The sequence below is a fragment of the Protopterus annectens genome, chromosome 8.part0 (genome assembly GCF_019279795.1).
Source record: "Protopterus annectens isolate FY-2018-M chromosome 8.part0, PAN1.0, whole genome shotgun sequence".
Classification (NCBI taxonomy): Eukaryota; Metazoa; Chordata; order Ceratodontiformes; family Protopteridae; genus Protopterus; species Protopterus annectens.
The window spans coordinates 144823400-144850995 of NC_056741.1; the positions used below are offsets into that span (position 1 = coordinate 144823400).

The window sequence follows — 27596 nt, forward strand, 5'->3', positions numbered from 1 at the left end:
TTGTCACTTGTCTGGAGCTGGATTTGGAGTTGGCTACTTTTACAGTGTGGGTTCTATCAGTAAGCCAGTTAGCAACCCATTGGGTGACGTAGGGATTAATGCCCAGCTTAGTAAGTTTATCTATGATTCCAGAGTGGGGGATGGTGTCAAAGGCCTTGGCAAGGTCTAGATAGGCTGTGTGGACCACCTTACCCTTGTCCATGGCTCTGGAGACTGATTCGAAGAAGTCAATCAAGTTCAGGAGACAAGATTGGCCCTTCACGAACCCAAACTGGGTGGGGTCCAGTGTTTGAAGGTTGCCAATGTCTTTGTTTATAAGTTCCATGATAATACGCTCCATGGCCTTGCAGATAAGGCTTGTCAGACTGATGGGACGGTAGTTTCCGGGATCCAAGGTGGATCCCCCCTTGTGGAGTGGGATAACTGTAGCTGTGCGCCACTCAGTGGGCACAAAACCTGAGGTGAGGCTATGATTAAACATGACACTTAGGTGAGGTGCCAGTTCATATTGTAGTTCATGCAGTACACAGCCCGGGATGTCATCTGGTCCCATGGATGCTGTATTCTTAGCTTTGGACAGTGCGTTTTTTACCTGTGTGGCCGTTATTACCGGAATTTGGCAATCTTCCGGTATTGAGATGGGCCATTTAGGGGGTGAGAGGAGGGTGAAGTTGGCACTGAATCGATCTGCCAGGATATTGGCGATATCCTTGGGATCAGTATATTTAATGCCATCCTGTTTTAGCTCAGAGCAGATCTGAGCATTGCCATTTAGATTCTTGACATAGTTATAAAATGCCTTGTTGTTGTCTTTGGAATCTTTGGCAATTTTATTTTCATAACTAGCTTAGGAGGATTTTATGAGGGATCTCAGTTTCTTACTGAGGCTGGTAAGGACGTTTTTTGCATCCTGGGATTTTCCTCTTTTCTGCAACAGTTTCTTCCTTTTGTTGTAAAGTTTGTTTATGGCAGGGGACCACCAGATTGGCTTCTTTTTTTTGGATGAGAGCATCTTGGTTCTATTTGGGATGCACGATTTATGCATGAGTGGATGTGCTCGTACAGTGCCTTAGTGTAGGATTCAGCAGTTGAACTTTCAGCTCCCGTCTGCATGGGTGTCATGAAGTTTGTCACTTCTGACTTGAGTAGCATGAAGTTGGCTTTGGAGAAGTTTTTTATGGAGGTTCCCTTACTGGGGGGGGGGGGGGATGTGGATGTTAAGGGTGATTAGCTTATGGTCAGACGTGACTAACGAGGGGGTGACCATAGGTGTGGAGCATCGATTTCCCATGTTGGTAATGACCAGGTCTTAGATATTGGAGCCCCTGGTGGGACTATGGATTAGTTGATCCAGGGCGTTGGAATTTATGAATTCCAAGAACCGTTGGGCAAAGGTGTTGGTACATGAGTAGCTTTCCCAGTTAATGGCAGGGTAGTTAAAATCACCCAGTATTAGGGTGTTTGGTTCTATCTTAATATTTTCCAGTATGTTTAGAAAGGTGTAGTGAGAATCTTGGGGTATGGTGGGGGATCTGTAGCAAGCTACAATTTGGATTGCAGTCTTACCTAGTGTTAGTTGCACCTGGAGAATTTCAGACGCATTGTGTTGGGCAACTAGCCTGGTGGTGTGAATATCCTTGGTGAATAATGACACTCCTCCACCTTTAGTGTTTCGGTCCTGCTTTGGTGGCCGAAAAGTGTGGTAAGAGTTGTAGCCTGGTATTGCAGGGGTGCTCTCTGGAGCCTTGAACCAGGTCTCAGTTACTGCACAGATATCGATGTTCTCCATTTTTAGGAGTGCCTCGAGAGAGTGCATTTTGAGGTTTAGACTTCTAGCATTGAGTAGCATTACCTTCAGATTTTGCATGCTTGTACCTGTTACGGTGGTGGTTTTGTTCTTTGAACTTTGCCTAAAAAAGGCACTATAGGGGTGGCAAGAGCCTTAGCCAGTAACCTGAATCCCAGAGGCGACAGGTGCAGACCATCTCTGGCAAAGCATCGTGGTCTGTCAATCATGTCGTCCCAGGCAGACAGATACTGGGATCCCCTTTGAATGACACCAGAAGCTTAGCCAATTGTTGAAGTCAATCATTTTGTCCTTATATTGTGGTAACATTCTGGGTGAAGGCAGGATGCTACTCAGGGCTAGGGTCATACCTGCCTGGGCCACATGATCCGAGAGCTCTTCCATGTCTCTTTTCATGTAGTCCAGGGAGGTACGTCTCAAGTCATTTACTCCAACATGGACAATGACAGAGTCATATTTGTACTTGTTGTGGAGTGACTTGAGTGCATGCGTTATGTGGCGGATCCTGGCACCCGACAGGCAGCTGACTGTAATTTTCTCCTTGTTCAACCTGGTGAGAGGGACATCAGTGTGCCGGACTAGAGAGTCACCTATGACTAAAGTGTTAGGTACATTGTCTTGCCTTAGGGGCTGTTGCTGGGTGGCACACAGGTGTTTTGAACTATGTGACACTTTGGTTGTGATTGGTGTTTGTTTGCGTTTCAGCTTCAGAGGTCCTTGTTGTTTGGGCAGGTTACAGTTAAGGGCCTCTGCATATGTGGATTTAGTGTTGCTATATGTGGGTGTTGGTGGTGTGGGTTTAGAAGGGCTATGTGTTGCTTGAGGTGTAGTGTGTTTGTTAACCTTCTCCTCTTGACTGTCTAGCACAATCTTGGGTGGAGAGAGCTTTGCTTCCATTTTGGCTATGTAAGTGCATCTCTCACAGGTTGTAGTGTTGGGTGGTAGGAGGAGAGGGTTGTCTGTGTACATGAGGCAATTGCTGCATTGCTCCAGTATGCCCAGATTCACCAGGTGGACAGGAGAAATCACCGGAAGCTGACCCTTGGACATGCCTGGTTTGATGTTTTTTTTTTTTTTTTGTAAAGTACAGGAGCTGTTTTCCCTTACCTTAGCAAGGGACTATACAATTATAGTCTGTTTAGTGCCTACTATTAATTTCTCCTTATTAACAAGGAGAGTTGAGTGCTTGTATCAGTTTAAGGCTTCTTAGTGCTTTCCAGCAGGTATTAGAAAAAGTGCTAGTCAAAGGGATGCTTAAAAGTAAGATGAAAAAAATGCACACTGCAGTGTGCACTAGAGAAGGTAGACGTAAAAGTAGGTAACTTAAGTTTTACCTGTTTAAAAAGTTAAGGTTTAGTGGAGAGTTACTATTTTTAAAACAGCAACATGGGTTGAAAGGGGTGGTCACTTTTGTATTCTGGTACTATGCAATACAGTAGGATGGCCAATAAATTGAAATAGTTGAAGGGGAGGGGTTTTTGATTTAGTGATTAGTCACACAAGCCACTGAATGTAGAGAGGAAATGAGATATATGGTCAGAGTAACATAAAAGGCAGGCAACTAGAAAGACAGTGGTATTTAACAAGACAACTATGACTGGGTGGGAGGGCGAGAGAAAAAATTCAAAAATTCTGCCTGACTCAGAAGAGAGAGAGCGCTGTGGTCTCTTTTGAAGTTTTAATATGCTGTTAAAGCAGAATGCAGGTAAAACACAAGGTAAAGAAAACAAACTACAGTACTTAAAATATACAAAATACAAAAAATAAAAGCAAACTAACCTTTCCTTCACAGCAAAGTGTAGCAGAGTCTGGATGAGCCTTTCTGATAAAGCAAACAAACACCTTTGTAGTTTCTTCATATGCAGTCTTCCATATGGAATTAGTAGAATGCAGGATGCCATGTAGCCCAGAGCCTACAGAATTTGTCTTGCAGATAACTGGGTCTTTGGTGCCATGTTTTCGAAGTAAGGAGTCAGTTGCATTTGTTTGTCTGGTGTGAGATAAGCCATATCGGCAGTTGTATTTAAGCTTGCACGCAGGAATATTATCTCGAGAGGGTACTAGTTTTGATTTCTTTTTGTTTACTGTGTACCCTACACAAATTAGAAATCTTTTTACAAACGCCAGATGCTTTAGTAGAATGTCTTTGGTCTCTGCTTGAATAAGGCAGTAGTCCAAGTAGGGAAATATTTGAATTCCTCTGTCTGCAAGATGCAATTACTGGTGCCAAGCATTTTGTGAAGACCCTGGGCGCAGTAGATAAGCCAAAGGGCAGTGCAGAGAATTGGCAGTGCATTGAACCAGCTATGAATCTGAGGTATCTTTTGCAAGACTGTCTGATTGGGACATGCAGGTATGCCTCTTTGAGGTCCAAAGTTACAAGCCAAGCCTTCTTGCCCATCATGAGCAGAAGCTGCTTTAGAGTCAACATTTTGAATTTTGGAACATCCAGAAAAGTGTTTAGAATAGACAGGCCCAGAATTGGTCTCCAGGCTTTGTCCTTTCTTGGTACTAAGAAAAGTCTTGAGTAAAATCCTTGTCCTTGCTCTTGTTGTGGCACTGGCTGAATAGCCCTCATGTCCATGGGAGATGAAACTTGTTTTTGTGCCTCTGCCCATTGATTGTGTGGCAGGTCTGGCATACCTTTTGCCTTTGGAAGGGTGTGAAAGTGGAACCTGTAGCCCTGAGACACTATATTTAAAACCCATTTGTCCTGGGTGATCTTGTGCCAATTTTGTGAAAAAAGTGCTAGCTTTCCCCCTAAGGGAGCTGCGTAAAGATAAGTGCTTGGCATTGGCAGAGGGAAGTCATTGGGACTGTTTCCTATAAGGCTGCAACTTGTCTTCTCCGCTTTTGGAGGTAGAAGCACCCCATTGGCTGGGCCTGTATGAGCCCTGGGGCTGTTGCCTGCCTCTAGGACGTCTGAATCTGCCTCTTTGTGGTCTGTCTGCCACTGGAAAGGACCAATTCTTAGTAGGCCAGTTCCTGCTAACTCTGGGTGGCTGTACCTGTAAGAAAACCTTTACTGTCTACATAGATTTAGCTTTATCCTCCATTTTCTTCAACACCTCTTCTGCCTTAACACCAAACAAAGTATCATGCTGTAATGGAACATCCAATATTTTTGCTTTAACATGATCAGGCAGATTCTGTTCCTTTAACCAAGCATGCCTTCCAATAACAGAACCTGTAACTGCGGCTCTGCACAAGGCCTCCAGTGAATCATAACCACATTGCAAAGTATGTTTTCCCAATTGTTCAGCTGCATGCAATAAATCCTGCAATTCTTTGTTCTCAGAACATTCAGAATTTGTCAACATTTTTTGTTTTAACAAAGACATTAAGTATTGCTGATATTTGAGCATATGAAACTGACAATTTAAAGCCCTTACAGCCAAGGTAGCAGAGGTGTAGACTTTTTTCCCCCATCTGTCCAGAGCCCTAGAATCTCTATCTGAGGGGACAGGGTTTTTAGCAGAAGCAGCCTTGACCCCTTTGGGACCCTGTGAGATAATTTCTGGGTCAGCAGCAGGATTTTTATATAGAAAGTTACGGTAATCTGGAACCCTATCTGTCTGGCTTAACAGGAGCAGGAGAGTCTGGAGACAGTCCGGACTCTGAAAATACAACATCTACTATGTCTAGAACAGGAGGAATTGCAAGAGGTCTGTGCTGAGGCAGTAACAGAAAGTCTCTAAGCCTTTTCTTAGAATCTGAATAATCCTGGATCTCCCAGTGGAAATGCTCCCTCATGGTATGCAGGGTTTCCCCAAACGAGTAATCCTCAGGAGGAAAAGCTGAAGGAATAGATTCTTCAGCATCAGAATCCTCATAGGGAGGAATAGAATATCCCTGTTATGAAGAGGAATCAGAGGAAATGGAAACCTGATCAGAGGAATCATATTCAGTATCTTGCCTAGGCCTCTTTTCAGGAGGGGGATGGGAACCCCTGATCAAAGTAATTAGGTCTTTGGCCATTTTGAGCATCTGTTTCTTAGGCATAGAAGTCTGTCCTGGAGAATGCTGTACTTGTTTCCTTGTCTTTAAAACTGCTTTAGACTTTGTCTTGTATGCTAAAGTAGGCTTTATAAAACGTTGTGTAGGTCTGAAAACACCCTCAGAAGCCGATGCCTGCTCAGCGGCTCCGGACCCATCTGAGGGATTGATTTCCGAAGGGCCAATACCTTGAGTATCCAGAGGCCTAGTTGTCTCCACGTGGGAGTAGGAGGCGGCCTGTGGCTCTGAGGTAGCGGGAGTCAGGGGCTGCGAAAGCACCTCACTGAGCACCGGCGACTGGCCTAGAAGAGGCTTCGTCGTCGGTTTTGGACCTCGGATGCTTGTCCTTTTCTTTATCCTTGCGCTTTTTATGAATTCCGGTCGTCAGTTGTTCTGACGGCATTATATAGTTAAACCTTCGGCCAAAGTAATGGAAAGCAAAATCTTACTGATGCTATATAGTGCGTTGGTTAAATCTAGCACAAAACTGACAACTAGCAACGTCGTGATCAGGGCCTAGGCAAGGAATACAGTAAGAATGAAAATCCTTATGAGGTATTTGCTTCCCACAAGAAATACAATTATTAACTTTTTCTGACAATGGCCTGGAGCAAGAAAAAAGTTTCCCCAATGGGGTACTTAGCTTTACTGAAGACTTCGGATCTGAAATTCAATTATGAAAATCTCAGGAGTCGCCGACCGGCACTTGCGAACTGCTTTTTCTTCGGGCACCGCACGGCAAGAAAGACTGAAGAAAATGGCGTCGGCTGCATCTTTTATACCCCTGGCGCACTGATGTCAGGGAAGAGGTGATAGCAACCGACACTGGACCAGGACTTTGGAATTCAGGCCGAATGCAGGTAGCCTGCCAGCAGGATAACCCAAGTGTAATGACTGCAACAGTGAAACACGATGAACATCCCTGCCTGACTTTAATAAGGAAACCAAAGACCTCTTCCTTAACAAGAATCTGGGGAATCTCCCTAGGCCCCACCAAAATAATCAGCCCTGGTTCCTCCTCCTTTTCTGCAGCTGATGTAGGCACAGCCTCAGTCAACATGTGGGTAGGAAAGCCCTATGTCGGCCTCCAATGTGGTCATAACAGGGAAGGCTGGCATTGATACCTGAAGGTCCTTCGGTTCTTCATTCAACCCAACAAGATGCTAGGAAGAGTATGAATAGTAAAAGTATTAATATGAGTCATTTAACACAGTTTACTAAGCAGCAGCTGAATGTTTGGGCGGGCAGATTCAGAAGCCACTGTTCCCACAGTTCATAGCTTAATATACTGGTTCTTTAAGTAGATGGAAAGGGAAGACAGTCATGCAAGTGCTTTGGTACAAACGCCTGACAACTTTCACACTGAGTACAGTCTATCTTTCTGGGAAAACTGCCTCCCACATTCACATTTTCCCTTCCTGGATGACATGTAAAAGGTAATACAACCAAAGGAAAAAAGGAAGGAACAGATCCCAATGGGATACTTACCTTTTAAAGGCAGTAACTACAGAAACATGATCACTGACTTGCAGATCAAATTTAAAAATAGCGTTCGGACTAGCGGCAAAGAAGTTCTGAAGATTTGGTGCTCGTATGTCACTACCTTACTAATTAGACGTAGGGCATCTGCCTGACGTATGGCACCTGGAAGGAGCTTAAACTTTGGCATGCTGGTCGGACATTCAGCTATCCTTGGCAACATTTCCCTTTAGTAAAGAATACTGCCACAGTCATAAGGAAGGCCATCTTGCTGCTTTACTTTCCCCTAGCTAATAATGCTTAAAAAGTCGTGTTGTGCAAATGGCAAAAGTAAAGCAAGTGTTTTTGTGTGTGTGTGATATGTCCAACAACAAAACTGTATATCCCACAGCAACTACTAAACATTAGGCAAAGGAACTATTTTACAAAAAACTTCTCTCTCTCTATTATTTGTAAAAATAAGCACGCGCGCACACACAGACACACTAACACATCAAATACAAACCAATTTAACAGCTCATTTTCTAAATGCAATAATGCCCTCCAGGGTGAGCATTATTGGGGGAATAACGGGCCATCCAAAGGTGGAGGGGCCCCCTTGTCTGCAGCTTCAGGCATCAGAAAAACCATGGGCGATCCATTATTTCCCCAATAATACCCACTTTGCAGGACATTACTGCTTAACTAAAACCTGTCTGGCAGGAAGTCAGCAAAATGCTGTGGTCTCTGGAACCTCTGCTGAACCTAATGATTACACAAGGGTCAGCTCAAACCTGTACTGTAGCAAGAGACCACAAAAGTCTGCTTAAGGATAGTGGGGGAGGGACTTGGAGCCTGTAGAAACAGAATAAATTGCGTAGTTGAAAACAAGTTCCAAAGGTAGGAATACATAGCTCCTTAGCCTTGCTCCCCAAATACAAAGTAAGGTAATTTTGAGGAGAATGAATAGCAGTCTGAAATCAGTCCATACTGGACCTTGTGAACCTCAAAGTCTCTCTAAACAAAGGTGGAACTCAATGCCCTTGTCTGAGAAGCAGCAGCCACCAGGTCTTTAGATCCCAACCCCCCCCCCCCAAAAAAAAAAAAAAAAACATGAGAAGAAAGTTTGACTCTCCCCATTTCCTCCAGATGTTAGTTCATGCAGAAGCAAACATGTAACCGCTGTACACTGGGTGTTCCAACAACAGGAAACCCAATCATGAAAGAGCACCTGTTGACGGTAGAGAGGAGAGAGACATATTTGCAAGATCCGGTACTGACATAAGGCCATATTCCCTGAAGGTCACACCAGACATTAAACATCTATCTGATATCTAAGCCCTGAACAGTGAACCCTGGAAGAGGAATGACTGGACAGCCTACCTCTCAAATTGGGCCAAAAGACCTTGCATGGCCTGGAGAAGCCCTATGAGGGGAAGATCTTGGCCTTTAGTGCCCAAACCCATTAGAAAGTTGACTCAAATAGACAAAGTCTATTACACGATCAGCTTGTCTCGAGATCTGGTTGGGCACCTACACTCCATTTTGGGTGGCATCCACACTCCAGAACTCCTCCAATTAGAGCAGGAACTAGAAATAAGCCTCAAACAGGTCTCCTGTTGCTCACTGAAGTAAATGACAAGTTTGACTTCATTGTTTGCAGAGGAGAAGAAGCTATGCATCCCCAGGTTCCAGAAAGCTAATTCAGAAACACATACCTTCAAGATGATTAGGGTGTGATCTATTCTCCTAGCATATCCAATTACTCATGCTGGGCCTGTGATTTCTATGATCCTGCAGAATCCTGACATCACTACTGCTGTTCTACATGGATTTCCTTAGGGTAATCTTGTGTCTTAATTCAGCTTGTTCTTCAAGAAAATCAACAGATTATTGTTGCCTTCTCTCCAGCTACTCTACTTGGCTCAGGCAAGATGGCTTTGTGGGAGACTGTCAAGACACATACTTACTAAAAGGCATCACAGCATGCAATACCCAAGCCATGATTTACTGTGGCAGAATACTCCCAAAACAAAAATAATGTGTACACAAGCACAAACACACACTCTTCTGTAACTTCTCTCACCTGGTAAAGAAGCAATGAATTCATATACTTCATCCACATTCCAGTGGCTAGGATTGCTGGAGAGGAACACTGGATTGATACCAAGAAGGTCTGGTGGGGGAAGACCGCTGCCAGAGCCCCCTCCGTCACGTTCAACATGATTTGTTCTTGCTTGCTGTGTGGCTCCAGGTGATGTTGGAGACAATGCCTCATCATAGCTAGAATTATCTGAACCACGACTTGAATCTTCTTGACTCTATTAAAAAAAAAAAAAAAAAAGAAACAAACAGTATAAATGTATCTGTTCAGGTTAAAGTTCTTTAAGAGATTTCTAAAGAAGATCCTCTACGAGTGGATTAGCTCATTCCTCCCGTACCAGTCCTGCGTATTCCTCATTTTCTACCTCAGTGTGAGTGCACATTGCCATCTCCTGCATCCAAAAGCTTATTGCCACAAGGACCCCTCATTAAACATTAAGGCCCCCCTCTAAAAACAAAGCAGCAAATGGATTTACTTAATCATCACTCTCTTCTCTAAATTAACTATTTCCAGCTGCATTCAAAGTGCAAATTAAATAAACAAAACAAACAAAGCAGTGCACAGACATACTTCAAAATTGGCTGGAAGGTAATGGAAACAAGTACATGAGAACTCCCACTCAATCCCCAAGACATAGTAAGCACTCACACTGTTGGTACTACCACACTTTCAGAAGGTCACAACAGTACTTTCCCAAACAGTACAAGAAAGCTACTAGTACTGCTACATTTACTTCTCAACTTGTTCCTTGAGTCACTATTCATACTCACAAAGCATTATGAATGCTTCTTTCTCTTCCAACAGAAAGTAGCACCTTTCTGGTAGTCGCCCCCCTCCCCCCAAAACAACAAAAATACATCACACCAGCAGCTCTTTATTCAAACAATGGACATCATCAAAATACTTCTGAAGCAAATCATCAAAAAATGGATCTGTTACAAAAGACTGAACACTATTAACACATTTATAACCTAATAAGAACTCAATTTTAAAGCACACTGAGTCAACATCTGAGTTCTCCTCTAATACAGATACTTCAATTGATTCAGTGAAATCTTCTGCATTGAAATTATTCAATCTGTGACACCTTTTAACTAAACACAGGAAAAAACTAACCAAACAAGAAACAAACAAACAAATGTTACTTCTGTTTCATGGAATGCTAAAATAGACGTAGCTGACAAAACTTGGTTGTAAGTTTTTCCAGTATGATGTCATCTGAAGGTACTGTTCCTGTGGTTCTACTAGTGGTCATAGTGCTGGCGGAATGAATGGGTCTAGCCAGCTTTCCTCTTTGGGGGGGGGGGGGGGGCATGAGGGATGCAGATGCAGAGGAGCAAATAGTAATAATGAAATTTCTCTAGTGGAGATCAGGGAAGCCATCTCCTCTGGGAAGGTGGGTGGGATTGCTTGCTGGCAACATCCCGTGAAGACATGAAGTACGACCAGCAAAGACAGTCCACTACATGCTCCCTTACATTGTAAGCACAAAACCCCTGATGGCTGCCTCAATAAAGAAAAGTTGTGTAAAGTCTTATAGATGTCCTTCTCTTCCATGTTCAAGAATTCTGCATATGGGTTTATCTCTTCAGTCTCACGTACGTACAGCCAGTATTCAAAAGCTTTCAGTCCCTCTATGGTGCGTCAGACAAGATGGAGGAACATGGGCTATAAAAGTGACGGCACGCACCAGCCCTCAGAAGAGGAGTCCCATTTGGAGACAGTCCTGTAAGGGCAATGCTATAGCACTGCCATCCAGAAAGGGAAGAAATGTAGCAGATGAGAGGGGAAGGTGGGTGGGAAGGAATACTGCAACATGGAAGGGAAGGACATCTATGGTTATGGTAAGACTTTACACAACTTTTCTATTTCCTTCTATTCCCATGTTGCAGTATTCTGCATATGGGTGAATGCCAAAAATCACTGAGGTTGGGGTGGTGGTCTAGAAGCAGATTCCAGGAATCCATGCAGGATAGCCCTGGCAAAACCTCCCCTGGACCAGGAGATGAAGTCAAGCTTGATGTCCAAGCAGCAGCTTCCAGAATAGAAGGGGTATCCAAACCCTTGAATGAAAGATAATGTAAGGAGGTCGAATAGCTTTTACTGCCCCTTGCAGGGTCTTGCCATGAAACTGGTAGCAAAAAGTAATGGCTTTTGATATCCAAGTAGAAACAGTCTGCTTGGTAACTGCCTTACCCAGGGGCTCTGGGATGAAAGGATATGACTAGTTGGGTCTGTCTGTCTGACAGCCTTGGTGCTGTGCAGGTAAAATATCGGTCTATGCACGTTTAAGGAATGCAGCACTCTCTCATCGTCTCCCTGAGGGTTAGGGAAGAAAACAGGTAGCTGAAAGGCCTGATTTAGGGACCTGTCGTTGACTACTTTGGGCATGAAAGACGGATTAGTCCTAAGGGTAACCCTGTCTTTGTGGAAAACTAGAAAGTGTGGAGTAGCCATAAGGGCCTGTAGTTTGGATACTCTCCTGGCTGAGGTAAGAGCCACCAGCAGGATGGTTTTCCAGGTGCAATGCTTTAAGGAGACCTTATTAGCTGGCTCAAAAGGAGGTAGCGTAAGCTTCTCTAACACAAAGGTGAAGTCCCAAGGAGGGGGTACGGGTCTCCTTGGTGGCCTAAGGTGTAGAACTCCTTTAAGGAAAAATGTACAAGGTATTAATGAAGCAAGGGGGGGTCTAGAGGTAAGCAGGAAGAAATAGCAGACAGATGGGCTTTAATGGATGAGTAAAGCCAGTCCTGACTGCAGTAGCTCACACAAACAGGACAGCACTAGGGGAGGTTTGCTAAAAAGCGGATCCAGCTGTTTTTTGTGACACCAAATAGTGAATCGTTTCTACTTGAAGACATATGATTTCCTAGTATTAGCTTTCCTGGCGTCCTGCAGGACATCGAGCACGTCCTCACTGTAAAGGTGTCTAAATGGAATCAGAATCCTATCAGCCATAGAGTTAGGTGGAGCATCTGCCACTGTGGATGGATTAATGATCCCTTGTTTTGTGTGAGAAGGTCCACTCTGAGGGATAACTTGTGATGACTGCCCTTGGACAGATGAAGAAGGAAGGGGAACCAGTGCTGTCTAGGCCAGTAGGGAGTCACTAACAAGATTTTTGGATTGTCCTGCAGTATTTTCAGCAGGGATTCTGAATGAGAGGGAGGGGGGGGTCCATACAGATATTTCCTCTTCCAGGATATTGAGAAGGCATATATTGCCAGTGCCTGTGGTTCTGGTGTCCTGGTGCAAAATCCAGGAAGTTGCCTGTTGAGGGAGGAGGCGAACAAGTCTATTTGAGGTATACCCCACTTGTGGACCAGATCCAAGAAGACTTCTCTGTGCTGCATCCATTCGTGGTTGTTTGTGCTGGTTCTGCTCAACAAAACTGCCTGCTTGTTGTGGAGGGAGGGGATGTAGGTCGCTTGTAGGGAGATTCCCTGTGAGGTAGCCAATTCCCAAACTAAAAGAGCTAGCCTGGATAGCAGGTAGGACTTGCTCGCCCCTTGCTTGTTGACATACCACAGTACGGTTGTGTTGCCTGTGTATATCAGAAGAGTCCCCTGTAGAAGGAAAGGTTGGAATGCCTGTAGGGCTAGCAGGATTGCCCTCATTTCTCTGGCATTGATGTGTTTTTATTTTAGGTGATCCCGCCACAAGCCTTGCACCTGTCTTAGTCCTAGAGTAGCTCCCCAGCACAGGTCTGAGACATCCGTGTGCATGACCTGGGCGGGTTGTAGTGGGAGTCCTGGGTTTCTTTGTACCTGGTCCCACCACCAAAGTACCTCCTTTGTTAAGTAGGGAAGAAGTGATACAGTGTGCTCCAAAGGCTGGTTGTGTTGTTTCCAGACTGAGTGAAGGTGAAGGTACCACTGCAGCTTCTTCATGTGGAGCCTTGCTAAAGGTAACATGGGTATTCTGGCCGCCATGTAACCCAATAGTTTCAGGTACTGTCTTGCAGTTAACAGAGTCAACTGGAGGAGGTGATCTGACATGGAGCTCACCTTTGGGGGTGGGAGGAAAGCCTCCATGAGGTCTGTTCTTATTCTGCACCCCAGGAAAACAACATCCTGAATTGCCTGGAGGTGAGATTTTTGGCAGACTTATCTGGAATCCCAGGGACTGCAATAAGGAGATCACCAGGTGGAGGTGATCTTGTATTTGTTGATTGGTGGCCTGGATGAGCATGTCATCCAGGTAGGGGAATATCTGTAACCCCTTTGTCCTGGCGTAGGTTACCACTGGAGCCAAACATCTGGTAAAGACTCTGGGAGCAGGGGAAAGCCCAAAACGCAAGGCAGTAAACTGCCAATAAGAGGAACCCACCAAGAATCTTAAGTATTTCCTGTGGGAGGGTTTGATGGGGATGTGGAGGTAGGCATCCTTTACGTCTAGAGTAGCCATGAATCCCTGTGGAGTAATCAGGGGGAAAAGGGTAGACAGGGTGAGGAGTTTGAAGGTGGGTACCTTTAGGAAGAGACTGAGGTAGGAAAAGGTCCAGGATGGGTATCCATGGTCCATCTTTTTTGGGGACCAAGAAGAGCCTTGAATAAAAACCTTTTCCTTTTGCAGAGGGGGGAACTGACTATATACTGCCCTGGTTTAGTAAAGTCTGCAGTACTGGTTTTAAGAGGGGCAGTTGTTGTGAAGGGGGACGGGGAATGCCCTTCCATATGGGAAGAGAGAGCCAAGCCATGTAGTAGCCCTCTTCGAGGATACACAGGACCCATTTGTCTTTGGTGATCTGGGGTCCACAGAGGGAGACGAGAGAGGTGGGCAGACAGCGGTACGGTGGTGGTGGTGGTGGTGGGGGTTGAGGCAGAGGTGGCAGGTAGTCAGATGCTACCTGCCCTGTCTTGAAAGGAATATCTGTGGCTAGATGCAGAAGGTGCTCTAGATGTAGGAGGTTGTTTCCTGGTGTATTTACGAGGTCTGGCACTGGGGTTAGGCCGGGATTGTTTCCTGATAAACTGTGTTGGAAGGAATAGTTCCGGTAGAACTTGGGAATTGGTAAGACCAGGAGATGTTTGAGGTCCTGCATCTCTTTGCCCTTTTGTTGCAGTGATTTAAAGAGGTGTGCTACTTTAGATACAAAAAGTGCAGCATTATCCAGGGCAGCATCCATGAGCTTGGCCCTAAAATAATCTGGCAGGGGTTGTAGGCACAGCCAGGAATATCTGTGTAGGGCGGATGCTGATGTTGCTGACCTAGCAGAAGAGTCTCCTGCTCCACGCATACTAGACAGGCTGCACAAAGTACCTGACAATGCTAAGCACCTGCTAAAGTGCCCCCCAGCCGTCCCAGTCACTATCTCTGTGGCCACTGACAAAGCCACCAAATTATTACCCACAACTGCTATTCTGCCTGCCGACAAGGACAGCAAGACCATGCAGAGAATAGGGAAAAAGGTTTATACCTCTGCTACATTCACCTTTAGAGCCACTAACTATCAGACCTATATGGCCAAGTATAACTTATCCCTTTTACAATCTGCCACCAAACATTTGGCAGATATCCCAGATTTTCCTGGCAAAACAGCCCTGTCCTCCCTTCTGGCTCTTAAATCAATTATTTGAATATCAGCCAGGTCATCAATTTCCTAAGTATATGGATGTGAAATGGAGAAAGCAGCCCCTTCTACTCGTACACAACTTTCCCCATAATTTACTTCTCTTATTAAGGGCAACACCCAAAATTAATTTTCTTGCATCAGAGGTGCTCATTGTTTCCCTTTCTCTTCCTCAGGGATGGTTTTACCTGCTTGCCCCTCAGAGTCTTGGTCCTGTTTCTGGTGTTTCTCTTCTTCGGTACTGCAGGCAGAAGCTTAAGAATTTAAATTTCCTTGTTTTCTTTTTGTTCAGTATGAGAACTGTCCCTTCCTCAGTTCCCATTTCATTTTCCTTTACTGTGTTCGTAAAAAAGAAGTTATGTACTTACCATAACGTTCCATGTTTGTAGTCCACCTCGCCTATATTCTTGTGGATGGGTTCGGAGCTGATATTCGGCACCAACTCTGCCGATACTAAAGCTCAAGAGCTTTTACTGGCTCGAGGCTAGTCCCTATCCCATGGTGCCTCACGGCAATTCCCCAGATCTAGTTTGCAAGAATGTAATAAATACCTATCAGGTAATAATAAGAAAGAAGCTGTATAAATACAGCAAAGGATTAGAAACATAATCCATTCCAGGTGGACAATAAAGAGCAAAGTCAGGCAGACCCAAAACGAGGTCCACTAGATCCCACATCCCCCAGAAACAGGAAGGGGGTTGGAGGGAGGGATGCAAGAATATAGGTGAGATGGACTACAAACATGGAACGTTATGGTGAGTACATAACTTCTTTAAGTTAGTGTAGTTCTATCGCGCTGTAATTCTTGCTGGATGGGACAAGGACCCTAGCACCTTTATCCCGGTTGGCTCAAGTGAAGAGACTCTTTAGCACAGTGGACCCAAAGGATGACCTGTCTCAGTAGGCCAAATCCAATTTGCAATGAGTGACAACTGTATGTGGTCTTGCCCAAGTAGCTGCTAAACAAATAGTATCAATTGGGAGCCTAGATCTAAAGGCACATGAAGTAGCTACAGCCCTAGTAGAGTGACCTTTAGCTTTTACTGGTAATTGTCTACCAGCTTGTTGATAAGCAAAGAATATGCAATCCAAAAGCCATTTTGAAAGAGTAATTTTTGAAACAGGCAAGCCTTTCCTTTTGTCAGAAAAGGAAACGAAAAGTTGATCAGATTTCCTGAATTATTTGGTCCTGTGTATATAGAATCTGAGTATTCTGTGGACATCTAGCTGGTGAAGTCTATACTCTGATTTATTACAGTGGTTTGGAAAAATCACAGGTAGCTCAATGTTAGTATTCAGGTTGTGTTCTGAGCATACCTTAGGAAGAAAGGAAGGGTTTGTCCTGAGAGAGAGACACTATCCTTGTGAAAGAGAATGTAAGGAGGTTGAATAGTTAGGGCTTGAAGTTCTGAGACTCTCCTAGCCGATGTTATAGCTACCAAGAGCAAGGTTTTCCATGATAAAAATTTTAAGTCTGACGACGAGGATTGTTCAAAGGGTGCAGACATCAAAGATGAGAGGACTAAATTTAAATCCCAGGGTTCTAATGATTGTTTTATTGGGGGCCTAAGAAGAACTTCTTTTAAGAAGGTTTTACAGAGGGAATGTTGCGTGATTGGATTTCCATGAAACCAAAATGGAAACTGGAAATGGCAGCTAACTGAAGTCTAACTGTAGCGGCTGACGCTCCTTCATGAAAAACTGCTGTTAGGAAGGATAAAATGGATTCTAAAGGAGCTGTATATGGATCTAAGCCCAGATTCGTAGCCCAAAAGAAATCCATTTGCTAGAATATAGTTTCTGAGTGGAAAGTTTATGGGATGAAATTAGGATGTGTTTGACCGCTGGGGAAAAGGGAATGCACCTGGCTATACGTGGAATTGGAGCAGCCATGCTGTCAATTTGAGGGTGTGGATGGAGGGGTGGAACTGTCCCGATTAACGAATCAGGAGATCTGGAGATGGGTCCAGAATCCATGGTTCCTCTAAGAAGTAGGGCCACAGGAAAGGAAACGAAACTTGTCGAGGCCAGTAAGGAGCAATGAGGATCAAGAAACTCCTCAACTGTCTTGCTTTCTGATTACTTTGGGTATGAGTTGAAAAGGAGGAAAAGAATAGAGAAGTCCCGGGGGCCAATCGCGAACTAGAGCATCCCTGGGTGACATCCCCGGATGGAGAATGAGGGCAAAGTAGCTGCTGCATTTGGTGTTCAGGTGAGTGGCAAATAGATTGCAGCAAGGCTGGCCCCATTTGTGAAAGATCTTTTTCGCAACCATTGGATTCAGGGACCACTCGTGAGGCATCAGAATTGCTCGGCTGAGTTTGTCCACTATTACGTTGGATTTCCCTGGGATATGCATTGCTATCAGGAAGTGCTGAGTATCCATCACCCATTTCCAAACTCTTAAGGACTCTGCAAAGCGGGTAAGACTTGGTTCCCCCCTCTTTATGTACCAAACGACAGACATGTTGTCTGACTAAATCACAATCGTTCCAGTGGGAAGGGAGCTGTGAAGTGCTTGCAATGCAAATAGCACCGCTCTCATCTCCAGAACATTGATGTGCAAGTGGTTCTCATGGTTTTGCCAAGTACCTTGGACTGTCTTTCCCAGATAATGCCCCCTCCCTTATCTGGGAAACATCCATGGTCAAAACTGCTTTCTCTTGGGGAGGAACAAGTGGACAACCTATGACAAGTTGTTTCGTGTGTAACCACCATGTGAGATCCCTTTTGCATGCGTTTATTAATATCTGGTGAGACAATGGAAGGTCATGCATCGACCATTGTGCAAACAGCATCCATTGGAGAATCCTCATATGTAGGTGAGCAAGAGGAACTAATAAGATCACTAGGACTTGAAGGACTACTCTGGCCTGGACTCTTTGTTTGTTTAATAAGGATCTGATGTGACTGCGTAGAGATTCCACTCTTTCCTGTGTTAGCTTTACTGACATGGTGGTTGTGTCTATTTCTGAGCCTAGATATACAATATGCTGCAAGGGAGAGAAGACTGACTTTTGCAAGTTGACAGTGATACCTAGGCTGGCGCACAAGGATAGAGTCTCGTCCCTGGTCCTTATGAGTTGATGCTTGGTGGTAGCAGTAAGGAGCCAGTCGTCTAGGTACGGAAACACCTGGAATCCTTGACATCTCAGGTGAGCCGTTACTACTGCCATGCATTTGGTAAACACTCTGGGGGCGGTAGTGAGGCCAAAGGGCAGTGTTCTGAACTGAAAATGACTGGCTCCCAGCCGGAAGCGTAAGTGTCTCCTGGAGAGCCTGTCCATTTTGATGTGGTAGTACGCATCCTAGAGATCGATTGAGCACATCCAGATGTCTTTCCCAATAAAGGGAAATATCGACTGCAGAATGACCATTCGGAACTTTGATTCTCTTACATGCTTGTTGAGCCTGCTGAGATCTAGAATTGATCTCCAGTCCCCTGTCTTTTTCGGAAATAAAAAGAATCGAGAATAAGTTCCGGATCCTACTTTCTCTGCGGGGACTTCTTGGATGACTCTTTTTTTGCAGCAACAAGATGACATCTGATGTTGCACGTCTGGAAGAGACTGGCTTGTTGAGGGTTTGGAAATAAAGGGAATCAGGTAACCTCTGGATATTACTGTGTGTACCCAACGATCTTGAGTGATAGTTAGCCAGGCGCTTGGATACAGTGATATACGACCCCCGACTTCCTCCAGAGACGGACAGTTGGGCAACCCCTCAGGGTCGATGGAAGGGACGATCAGAGAAAGCTTCTCTGTCTCCCTGATGTTGCGGACCTCCTCTGCCACGAGGGCGGCATCTTCCATTATATCCTCCCCGTCTGCCCTAGGGGAGGGTTGACCTTGTGCCTGAGGAAAACCTTTTTGGGATTTGCGGAACCACAGTTTCCCTCCTGTATTACCCTTGGAATAGGGTCTGGATGGGAAAGAGAAACTTACTCCAACGGCAGATAAGGTTTTTCCTTCCTGCTCACACCTAGTCAAAGTCTCTTTCACTTGGGGTCCAAAAAAAGATGAACCATCAAAGGGAACATTAGTGAAGGAAGACTTGAAGGATTGCATAAAATTACAAAGACGCATCCACGAATGTCTCCTGAGGGAAATTCCTGCTGCAGCTGCCCTGCTCGGTCCATCTGCCGCATACGAGATTAGCCTCATGGAGGAGTTAGCTATGGAAGTAAGGGTGGAGAGCTGCGTGGAAACCTTGTCCATGGAACCCGCAGCTACTGAACCCTGGAGGGTATCTCCTAACTCTTTCAGGAGATCCCTCTGAAGAGGGGTGAAATGAATCCGGTAATTCAGCGATCTTAATGTAAATGCCGCTGAAGAAAAAGTATGCTTCCCGTACCTATCCATCGTCCTGGACTTCTTGTTAGGAGGATGGATATTAGAACAAAACACTAAGAAAAGTACAGTTTTGTACCTACCATAAATGTAGATGTCCGAGAGTTATGCCTCTGCAGTCCTAACAAATGGGTTGTCCTGGCCTCAGGCAGCCCTTCGGTCGGCCGGATTCCAAAGTCTGGGTCTGGCCTCGGCTGGTGTCGCACTTCACCCAACGTCATAGCTGCAGTTCTTCGGGTATAAAGGCATCAGCCAACGCCATTTTCCTCAGTGTTTCTTGCCCCAGATGCCAGATGCCCTCTAGGAAGGCTAAATTTGGATAAATGCAAATGTTTCCAAACAACAGAGAGCAAATAGAAATAAACATGTATGTACATATATACAAACAAATACACCATAATAGATTCCCCCAGCTAGCTACAAGATGGGCAAATACCCTAGAGTACCACAGAGGGAAGGACGGTAGGTATCTTGACTGCAGATGCATACCTCTCGGACATCTACATTTATGGTAGGTACAAAACTGTACTATGTCCTTCAAGGATGCATCTGCAGTCCTAACAAATGGGTAGAATACCATAGCCAAACTGGAGGAGGAGGCCCTAACAAGATTATGGTGTAGTTAAGATCCCTTGCAACACAGCAGTGGCAAAACCTGCTCGGGATCTGGAGTATAAGGGTAGATTATAATGCTTGGCAAATGTATGCACGGAGCTCCAAGTAGCAGCCTCTAAAATGTCTTTGTAGCCACCTCGAAAAAGCTGTAGTAGTGGCTGTAGCCCTTGTGGAGTGAGGTCTGATATTTTCTGGAGTTGCCTTTCCATGATAAGAATAACAAAATCTAATGCAATTTCCTATCCATTTAGAGATTGTCTGTTTTGAAATTGCTTTTCCTTCCATTCCTGTGGCATATGCTACCAGAAGCTGGTCAATTTTTTCTATTGTTCTTGGTTCTGTCCAGGTAGTAGCGCAATTGCCTATGCACATCCAAGGTATGCAGCAGTCTTTCTCCCCTGTTCTGTGGGTTGGGGAAGAATGTAGGTAGGTGGATTGCTTGGTTTAAAGATACCCTGGAGACCACCTTTGGCATAAAGGTAGGATTAGTTCTCATGGACACTCTATCCTGATGGAAGATAAGGAAGGGTTGTACTGCCATTAATGCCTGTAGTTCAGAAACCCTTCTTGCTGAAGTGATTGCAAGCAGGAAAGCAGTTTTCCATGATAAGTACTGTAATTCTGCTGTTGCTGCTGGTTCAAAAGGGGGAAGTGTCAACTTTTCTAGCACAAAGTTCAAGTCCCATGTAGGCAATGGTGGCTTCCTTGGTGGCTTTACATTTTTGATTCCTCTCAGAAACTGCCTGAGTAGAGGATGAGAGAAGACTGGAGGATCCATGTTGTATTCTGCTGAAATAGCTGACGCATGAATCTTAATGGAAGAGTAAGACAGGCCATTGTGGAAAAGCTCTGCTAAGTATTCCATGATGTTAGCTATGTTTACCAGTGCTACATTTTGTCCTTTTGCTGCACTCCAAAAGAGAAATCTTTTCCATTTCGCTGAGTAAGTTTTCCTTGTTGAGGGTCTGCGAGCTTCCAAGATAATGTCTTTAACCCTTTGAGATAAATCTGGGTTATTTTGTCTTATGCAATGCTCCAAGCAGCTAGCTGCAGTGTTTTCAGGTTCGGATGCAGGGTTTTGAAGTTGTTCTGTGTTAGCAGTAAAGGAACCAGGGGTAGAGGCCATGCGAGTTCCCTTGACATACTCCTCAGTAGTGGGTACCAGTGCTGTCTCGGCCAGTCTGGAGCTATCAGGATGATCCTTGGGTGGTCTTCTTTGATCTTCAATAGCACCTTGTGCATCAAAGGAAGAGGAGGGAATGCATATGCTGTCAGGTTTTTCCATCTGAAAGATAGGGAGTCCACCTTCCAAGCAAGTGGGTGGTATGTCCTTGTGCAGAATTTCTTTCAATTGGTGATTGTGTGGGGATGCGAATAAGTCTATTTCTGGTAGTCCCCATTTCCTTGTGATGGATTTGAAGATGTCTGGATGCAGCATCCATTCGTGGGCATCCGTGGTAGTCCTGCTTAAGATGTCTGCTAGTATGTTTTGTTTTCCTGGCACAAATATTGCCTTGAGCTGTATGTTTAGGCTTAGGGCCACCTTCCAGAGATCCATTGCCATCCGGCATAGAGGATATGAATGTGTGCCTCCCTGTTTGTTGATATACCACATAACTGTGGTGTTGTCCGTCCTTATCAGCAATTGCCCCTGTTGGAGAAACAGTCTGAATGCTTGAATTGCCAGTTTTACTGCCAGCATCTCTTTTTGGTTTATGTGTAGGTTTAGCTGGTCTTGAGTCCATAAGCCTTGTATGCACTTGTCCAGCATGTGTGCGCCCAACCGAGGTCTGAGGCGCCTGTGGTGATAGTCTGGCTTGGTTGAGGGCTGTGGAAGGGCAGTCCTTTGTTCAATTGACAGGCCTGAGCCCACCATCGGAATTCTTGCTTCAGGCATGGAATTATTGGAATTTGGGTTTCTAGGCTGTGCTTTTGGTTTTGGGCCTTTTTTAAAAAACCCTTTTGGGGGGTAACCCCCTTGCAACTTTCCCTGTGGATGGGTTCGGAGCTGATATTCGGCTCCAACTCTGCCGATACTAAAGCTCAAGAGCTTTTACTGGCTCGAGGCTAGTCCCTATCCCATGGTGCCTCACGGCAATTCCCCAGATCTAGTTTGCAAGAATGTAATAAATACCTATCAGGTAATAATAAGAAAGAAGCTGTATAAATACAGCAAAGGATTAGAAACATAATCCATTCCAGGTGGACAATAAAGAGCAAAGTCAGGCAGTCCCAAAACGAGGTCCACTAGATCCCACATCCCCCAGAAACAGGAAGGGGGTTGGAGGGAGGGATGCAAGAATATAGGCGAGATGGACTACAAACATGGAACGTTATGGTGAGTACATAACTTCTTTAAGTTATGTAGTCCTATCGCACCGTAATTCTTGCTGGATGGGACAAGGACCCTAGCACCTTTATCCCGGTTGGCTCAAGTGAAGAGACTCTTCAGCACAGTGGACCCAAAGGATGACCTGTCTCAGTAGGCTAAATCCAATTTGTAATGAGTGACAACTGTATGTGGTCTTGCCCAAGTAGCTGCTAAACAAATAGTATCAATTGGGAGCCTAGATCTAAAGGCACATGAAGTAGCTACAGCCCTAGTAGAGTGACCTTTAGCTTTTACTGGTAATTGTCTACCAGCTTGTTGATAAGCAAAGAATATGCAATCCGAAAGCCATTTTGAAAGAGTAATTTTTGAAACAGGCAAGCCTTTCCTTTTGTCAGAAAAGGAAACGAAAAGTTGATCAGATTTCCTGAATTCTTTGGTCCTGTGTATATAGAATCTGAGTATCCTGTGGACATCTAGCTGGTGAAGTCTATACTCTGATTTATTAGAGTGGTTTGGAAAAATCACAGGTAGCTCAATGTTAGTATTCAGGTTGTGTTCTGAGCATACCTTAGGAAGAAAGGAAGGGTTTGTCCTGGGAGAGAGAGACTATCCTTGTGAAAGACAATGTAAGGAGGTTGAATAGTTAGGGCTTGAAGTTCTGAGACTCTCCTAGCCGATGTTATAGCTACCAAAAACAAGGTTTTCCATGATAACAATTTTAAGTCTGACGACGACGATTGTTCAAAGGGTGCAGACATCAAAGATAAGAGGACTAAATTTAAATCCCAGGGTTCTAATGATTGTTTTATTGGGGGCCTAAGAAGAACTTCTTTTAAGAATGTTTTACAGAGGGAATGTTGCATGATTGGATTTCCATGAAACCAAAATGGAAACTGGAAATGGCAGCTAACTGAAGTCTAACTGTAGCGGCTGACGCTCCTTCATGAAAAACTGCTGTTAGGAAGGATAAAATGGATTCTAAAGGAGCTGTATATGGATCTAAGCCCAGATTCGTAGCCCAAAAGAAATCCATTTGCTAGAATATAGTTTCTGAGTGGAAAGTTTATGGGATGAAATTAGGATGTGTTTGACCGCTGGGGAAAAGGGAATGCACCTGGCTATACGTGGAATTGGAGCAGCCATGCTGTCAATTTGAGGGTGTGGATGGAGGGGTGGAACTGTCCCGATTGACAGATCTGGAGATGGGTCCAGAATCCACGGTTCCTCTAAGAAGTAGGGCCACAGGAAAGGAAACGAAACTTGTCGAGGCCAGTAAGGAGCAATGAGGATCAAGGAACTCGTCAACCGTTTTGCTTTCTGATTACTTTGGGTATGAGTGGAAAAGGAGGAAAAGAATAGAGAAGTCCCGGGGGCCAATCGCGAACTAGAGCATCCCTGGGTGACATCCCCGGATGGAGAATGAGGGCAAAGTAGCTGCTGCATTTGGTGTTCGGGTGCGTGGCAATAGATTGAAAGGCTGGCCCCATTTAGAAAGATCTTTTTCGCAACTATTGATTCAGGGACCACTGTGAGGCATCAGAATTGCTCGCTGAGTCATCCCATTATTACGTTGGATTTCCCCTGGGATATGCGTTGCTATCAGGAAGTGCTGAGTATCCATCACCCATTTCCAAACTCTTAAGGACTCTCTGCAAAGCGGGTAAGACTTGGTTCCCCCCTCTTTATGTACCAAACGACAGACATGTTGTCTGACTAAATCACAATCGTTCCAGTGGGAAGGGAGCTGTGAAGTGCTTGCAATGCATATAGCACCGCTCTCATCTACAGAACATTGATGTGCAAGTGGTTCTCATGGTTTTGCCAAGTACCTTGGACTGTCTTTCCCAGATAATGCTCCCTCCCTTATCTGGGAAACGTCCATGGTCAAAACTGCTTTCTCTTGGGGAGGAACAAGTGGACGACCTATGACAAGTTGTTTCGTGTGTAACCACCATGTGAGATCCCTTTTGCATGCGTTTATTAATATCTGGTGAGACAATGGAAGGTCATGCATCATTGTGCAAACAGCATCCATTGGAGAATCCTCATATGTAGGTGAGCAAGAGGAACTAATAAGATCACTAGGACTTGAAGGACTACTCTGGCCTGGACTCTTTGTTTGTTTAATAAGGATCTGATGTGACTGCGTAGAGATTCCAATTTCTCTTTCCTGTGTTGAAAGCTTTACTGACATGAGTGGTTGTGTCTATGTTCTGAGCCTAGATATACAATATGCTGCAAGGGAGAGAAGACTGACTTTGCAAGTTGACATTGATACCTAGGCTGGCTGACAAGGATAGAGTCTAGTCCCTGGTCCTTATGAGTTGATGCTTGGTGGTAGCAGTAAGGAGGCCAGTCGTCTAGTCTGGTACGGAACACCTGGAATCCTTGACAATCTCAGGTGAGCCGTTACTACTGCCATGCATTTGGTAAACACTCTGGGGGAGGCGGTAAAGTGAGGCCAAAGGGCAGTGTTCTGAACTGAAAATGACTGGCTCCCAGCCGAGCGTAAGTGTCTCCTGGAGAGCCTGTCCATTTTGATGTGGTAAATGTATCGCATCCTAGAGATCGATTGAGTTAATATCCAGATGTCTTTCCCAATAAAGGGAAATATCGACTGCAGAATGACCATTCGGAACTTTGATTCTCTTACATGCTTGTTGAGCCTGCTGAGATCTAGAATTGATCTCCAGTCCCCTGTCTTTTTTGGAAATAAAAAGAATCAAGAATAAGTTCCGGATCCTACTTTCTCTGCGGGGACTTCTTGGATGACTCTTTTTTGCAGCAACAAGATGACATCTGATGTTGCACGGTCTAACTGGATGGGTGGTATGTCTGGAAGAGACTGGCTTGTTGAGGGTTTGGAAATAAAGGGAATCAGGTAACCTCTGGATATTACTGTATTACCTAACGATGCTTGAGTGATAGATTAGCTGTATGCGTTTGGATACAGCGACATCTACGACTCCCGACTCCGGCTTCCTCCGAGAGACGGTGACGGTTGGGCAACCCCTCAGGAGTCGATGGAAGGGACGATCAGAGAAAGCTTCTCTGTCTCCTGATGTTGCGGACCTCCTCTGCCACGAGGTGCTGCATCTTCCATTACTATCCCTCCCCGTGCCTGCCCTAGGGAGGTTGATTTTGTGCCTGAGGAAAACCTTTTTGTGATTTTATGGAACCACATTTTTCCCTCCCATATTACCCCTTGGAATAGGGTCTGGATGGGAAAGAGAAACGCATTACTCCAAATGCAGATAAGGTTTTCCTTCCTGCTTCACACACCTAGTCAAAGTCTCTTTTCACTTGGGGTCCAAAAAGATGAACCATCAAAGAGGGAACATTTGAGTGAAGGAAGACTTGAAGGATTCCATAAAAATTACAAAGAGCGCATCCACTTAATGTCTCCTGAGGGAAATTCCTGCTGCAGCTGCCCTGCTCTCGGGTCCATCTGCTGCGATATGAAGGATCCAGCCTCATGGAGGGAGTTGCTATGGAAGTAGGGTGTGAGAGCTGCGTGGAAACCTTGTCCATGGAACCCGCAGCTACTGAACCCTGGTGGGCATCTCCTAACTCTTTCAGGAGATCCCTCTGAAGAGGAGTGAAATGAATCTGGTAATTCAGCGATCTTAATGTAAATGCTAGCTGAAGAAAAAGTTATGCTTTCCTGATATTCTATCCATCGCCCCTGGACTTCTTGTTAGGAGGATGGATATTAGAACAAAACATTAAGAAACTTCTCTGTGTGTAAGATTTTCAGTCCATATATTTCTAGTTAATCACTGTATATTAATCAGATCAGACAATAGTAGTAGAAGTAGCGAACTTAAACTTGTCTTAAGTCAAAACAGAACAAAACAAAAAATAATAGAAAATATATAATTGTACAGCATTACTAAGTATTCAAAAGTAATCCAAGTAAGGCAGGCAGTCTGTTTCCAGTCTAAAACCCTTTATTAAATACACAGACAAGCGATCCAAGTAAAACAAAAATAGAGTAATAATTTCCTCACAAGCTTTCTAAATATATATATATATATATATATATTTTTTTTTTTTTATCAGGCATGGGAGTGGTTTATTGTGCTGTAAAACAAAGTGTTATTGGTACACATGTTAAATTCATATCCCTTCCCCCATTAGTGTGACATTCGAGCTGGTCCTGCCCTACTTAGTAGCTGTCATAATAATATAAGCCTTATGTACTTTAAATAAAATTTATAACGATGAGGTGCCTCTTATTTAACCAGATTATTACGTCTGTGACTTTATCCAAGACAATATACTACATGGCTGGAAATATATCAACCTTAGTTCATTTGGCAATCAAAAAATATATCTAAATGTATACATATACATTTTGCATGTAAAAATCAATTTCTATTTTCATAACCTATTAACAAAGATCATTTTCGTCCTTCTAGACTTCTTCAGGTCTGTGTACAAGCACTCTAAAAACAATCTATAAATATATATATAATTGTATAATTAGTATTGTTATTACACATCATTTTGAATAAAGTGGGAAAAAAAAATAAAAATAAGAAAAAATGCATGTATGATGATGGAAAGATGATGGAAACAAAATATGCACAAATTAAACTGATTTAAAACGATATTTAAAACCAACTGGTAGAATAAAATAAAATAAAATACAATTAGTTATGTAAACAATGTGGCAATTTTTTAAGTTCCAGTGCACTTTTAATTGAACAGTAATAGTTTTGTCCAGGCTTCCTAAAAAGAGTTCAGCTTTAATTGCCACATGAGTTCATGTTTCTCCAGAATATTTGGGATGTCTCCTTCAAGATCACCCATATCTATGCGATCCAGGATCTGGAACTTAAAACCTGTGCTTCTTTTATAAAGAGAAAGGTGTTTGGCTAGTGCATTATTTTTACATCCAGAGCGGATTTCTGACAGATGACATGAAATCCTATGCCTGAGTTTATTTACAGTCTTGCCCACAAAGAATACACCACATTCATTGCACTGTGCCCTGTAAATTACTTTTGTAGTGTTACAGACACCCCCTGCACTGGTTTTAATGATTATCTTTAAATAAGGGCAATAAAAATTATCACCTTGCTGTATAAATATACAAAATGTACAATTAAAATTGTTTCACATCTTTTAGTGCTTTTCTCACATGGTCTAGGTTTAAATTCAACAAAACTTCTAATATTCCTGGCCTTCCTATAAACAAATGATGGGGCTTCACCTAAGATGTTAATCAGAAAAGGGTTTCCTGTGACAATGTCCCAGTTTTCTTCAACAATATTTTTGATACTGTGATAATCCAAAGTGTATGTCAGGATGCAGCTATTTTTCCATTTGTTATTCTTTATGGAATTACTTAACATTTT

The 27596-nt window shown here is 44.0% G+C and overlaps 1 protein-coding gene across 3 annotated transcripts in view; it reads right to left on the reverse strand.

Moving 5' to 3' along the window:
* Positions 1 to 27596, reverse strand: part of PHC1 (polyhomeotic homolog 1) — a 1492233-nt gene that overhangs the window by 59969 nt on the left and 1404668 nt on the right. For all 3 annotated transcript variants that reach the window (XM_044079657.1, XM_044079656.1, XM_044079655.1), the window contains one exon: positions 9348 to 9582. In XM_044079657.1, coding sequence (XP_043935592.1) covers positions 9348 to 9582 — 235 coding nt within the window. The remainder of the gene's footprint in view (positions 1 to 9347; positions 9583 to 27596) is intronic.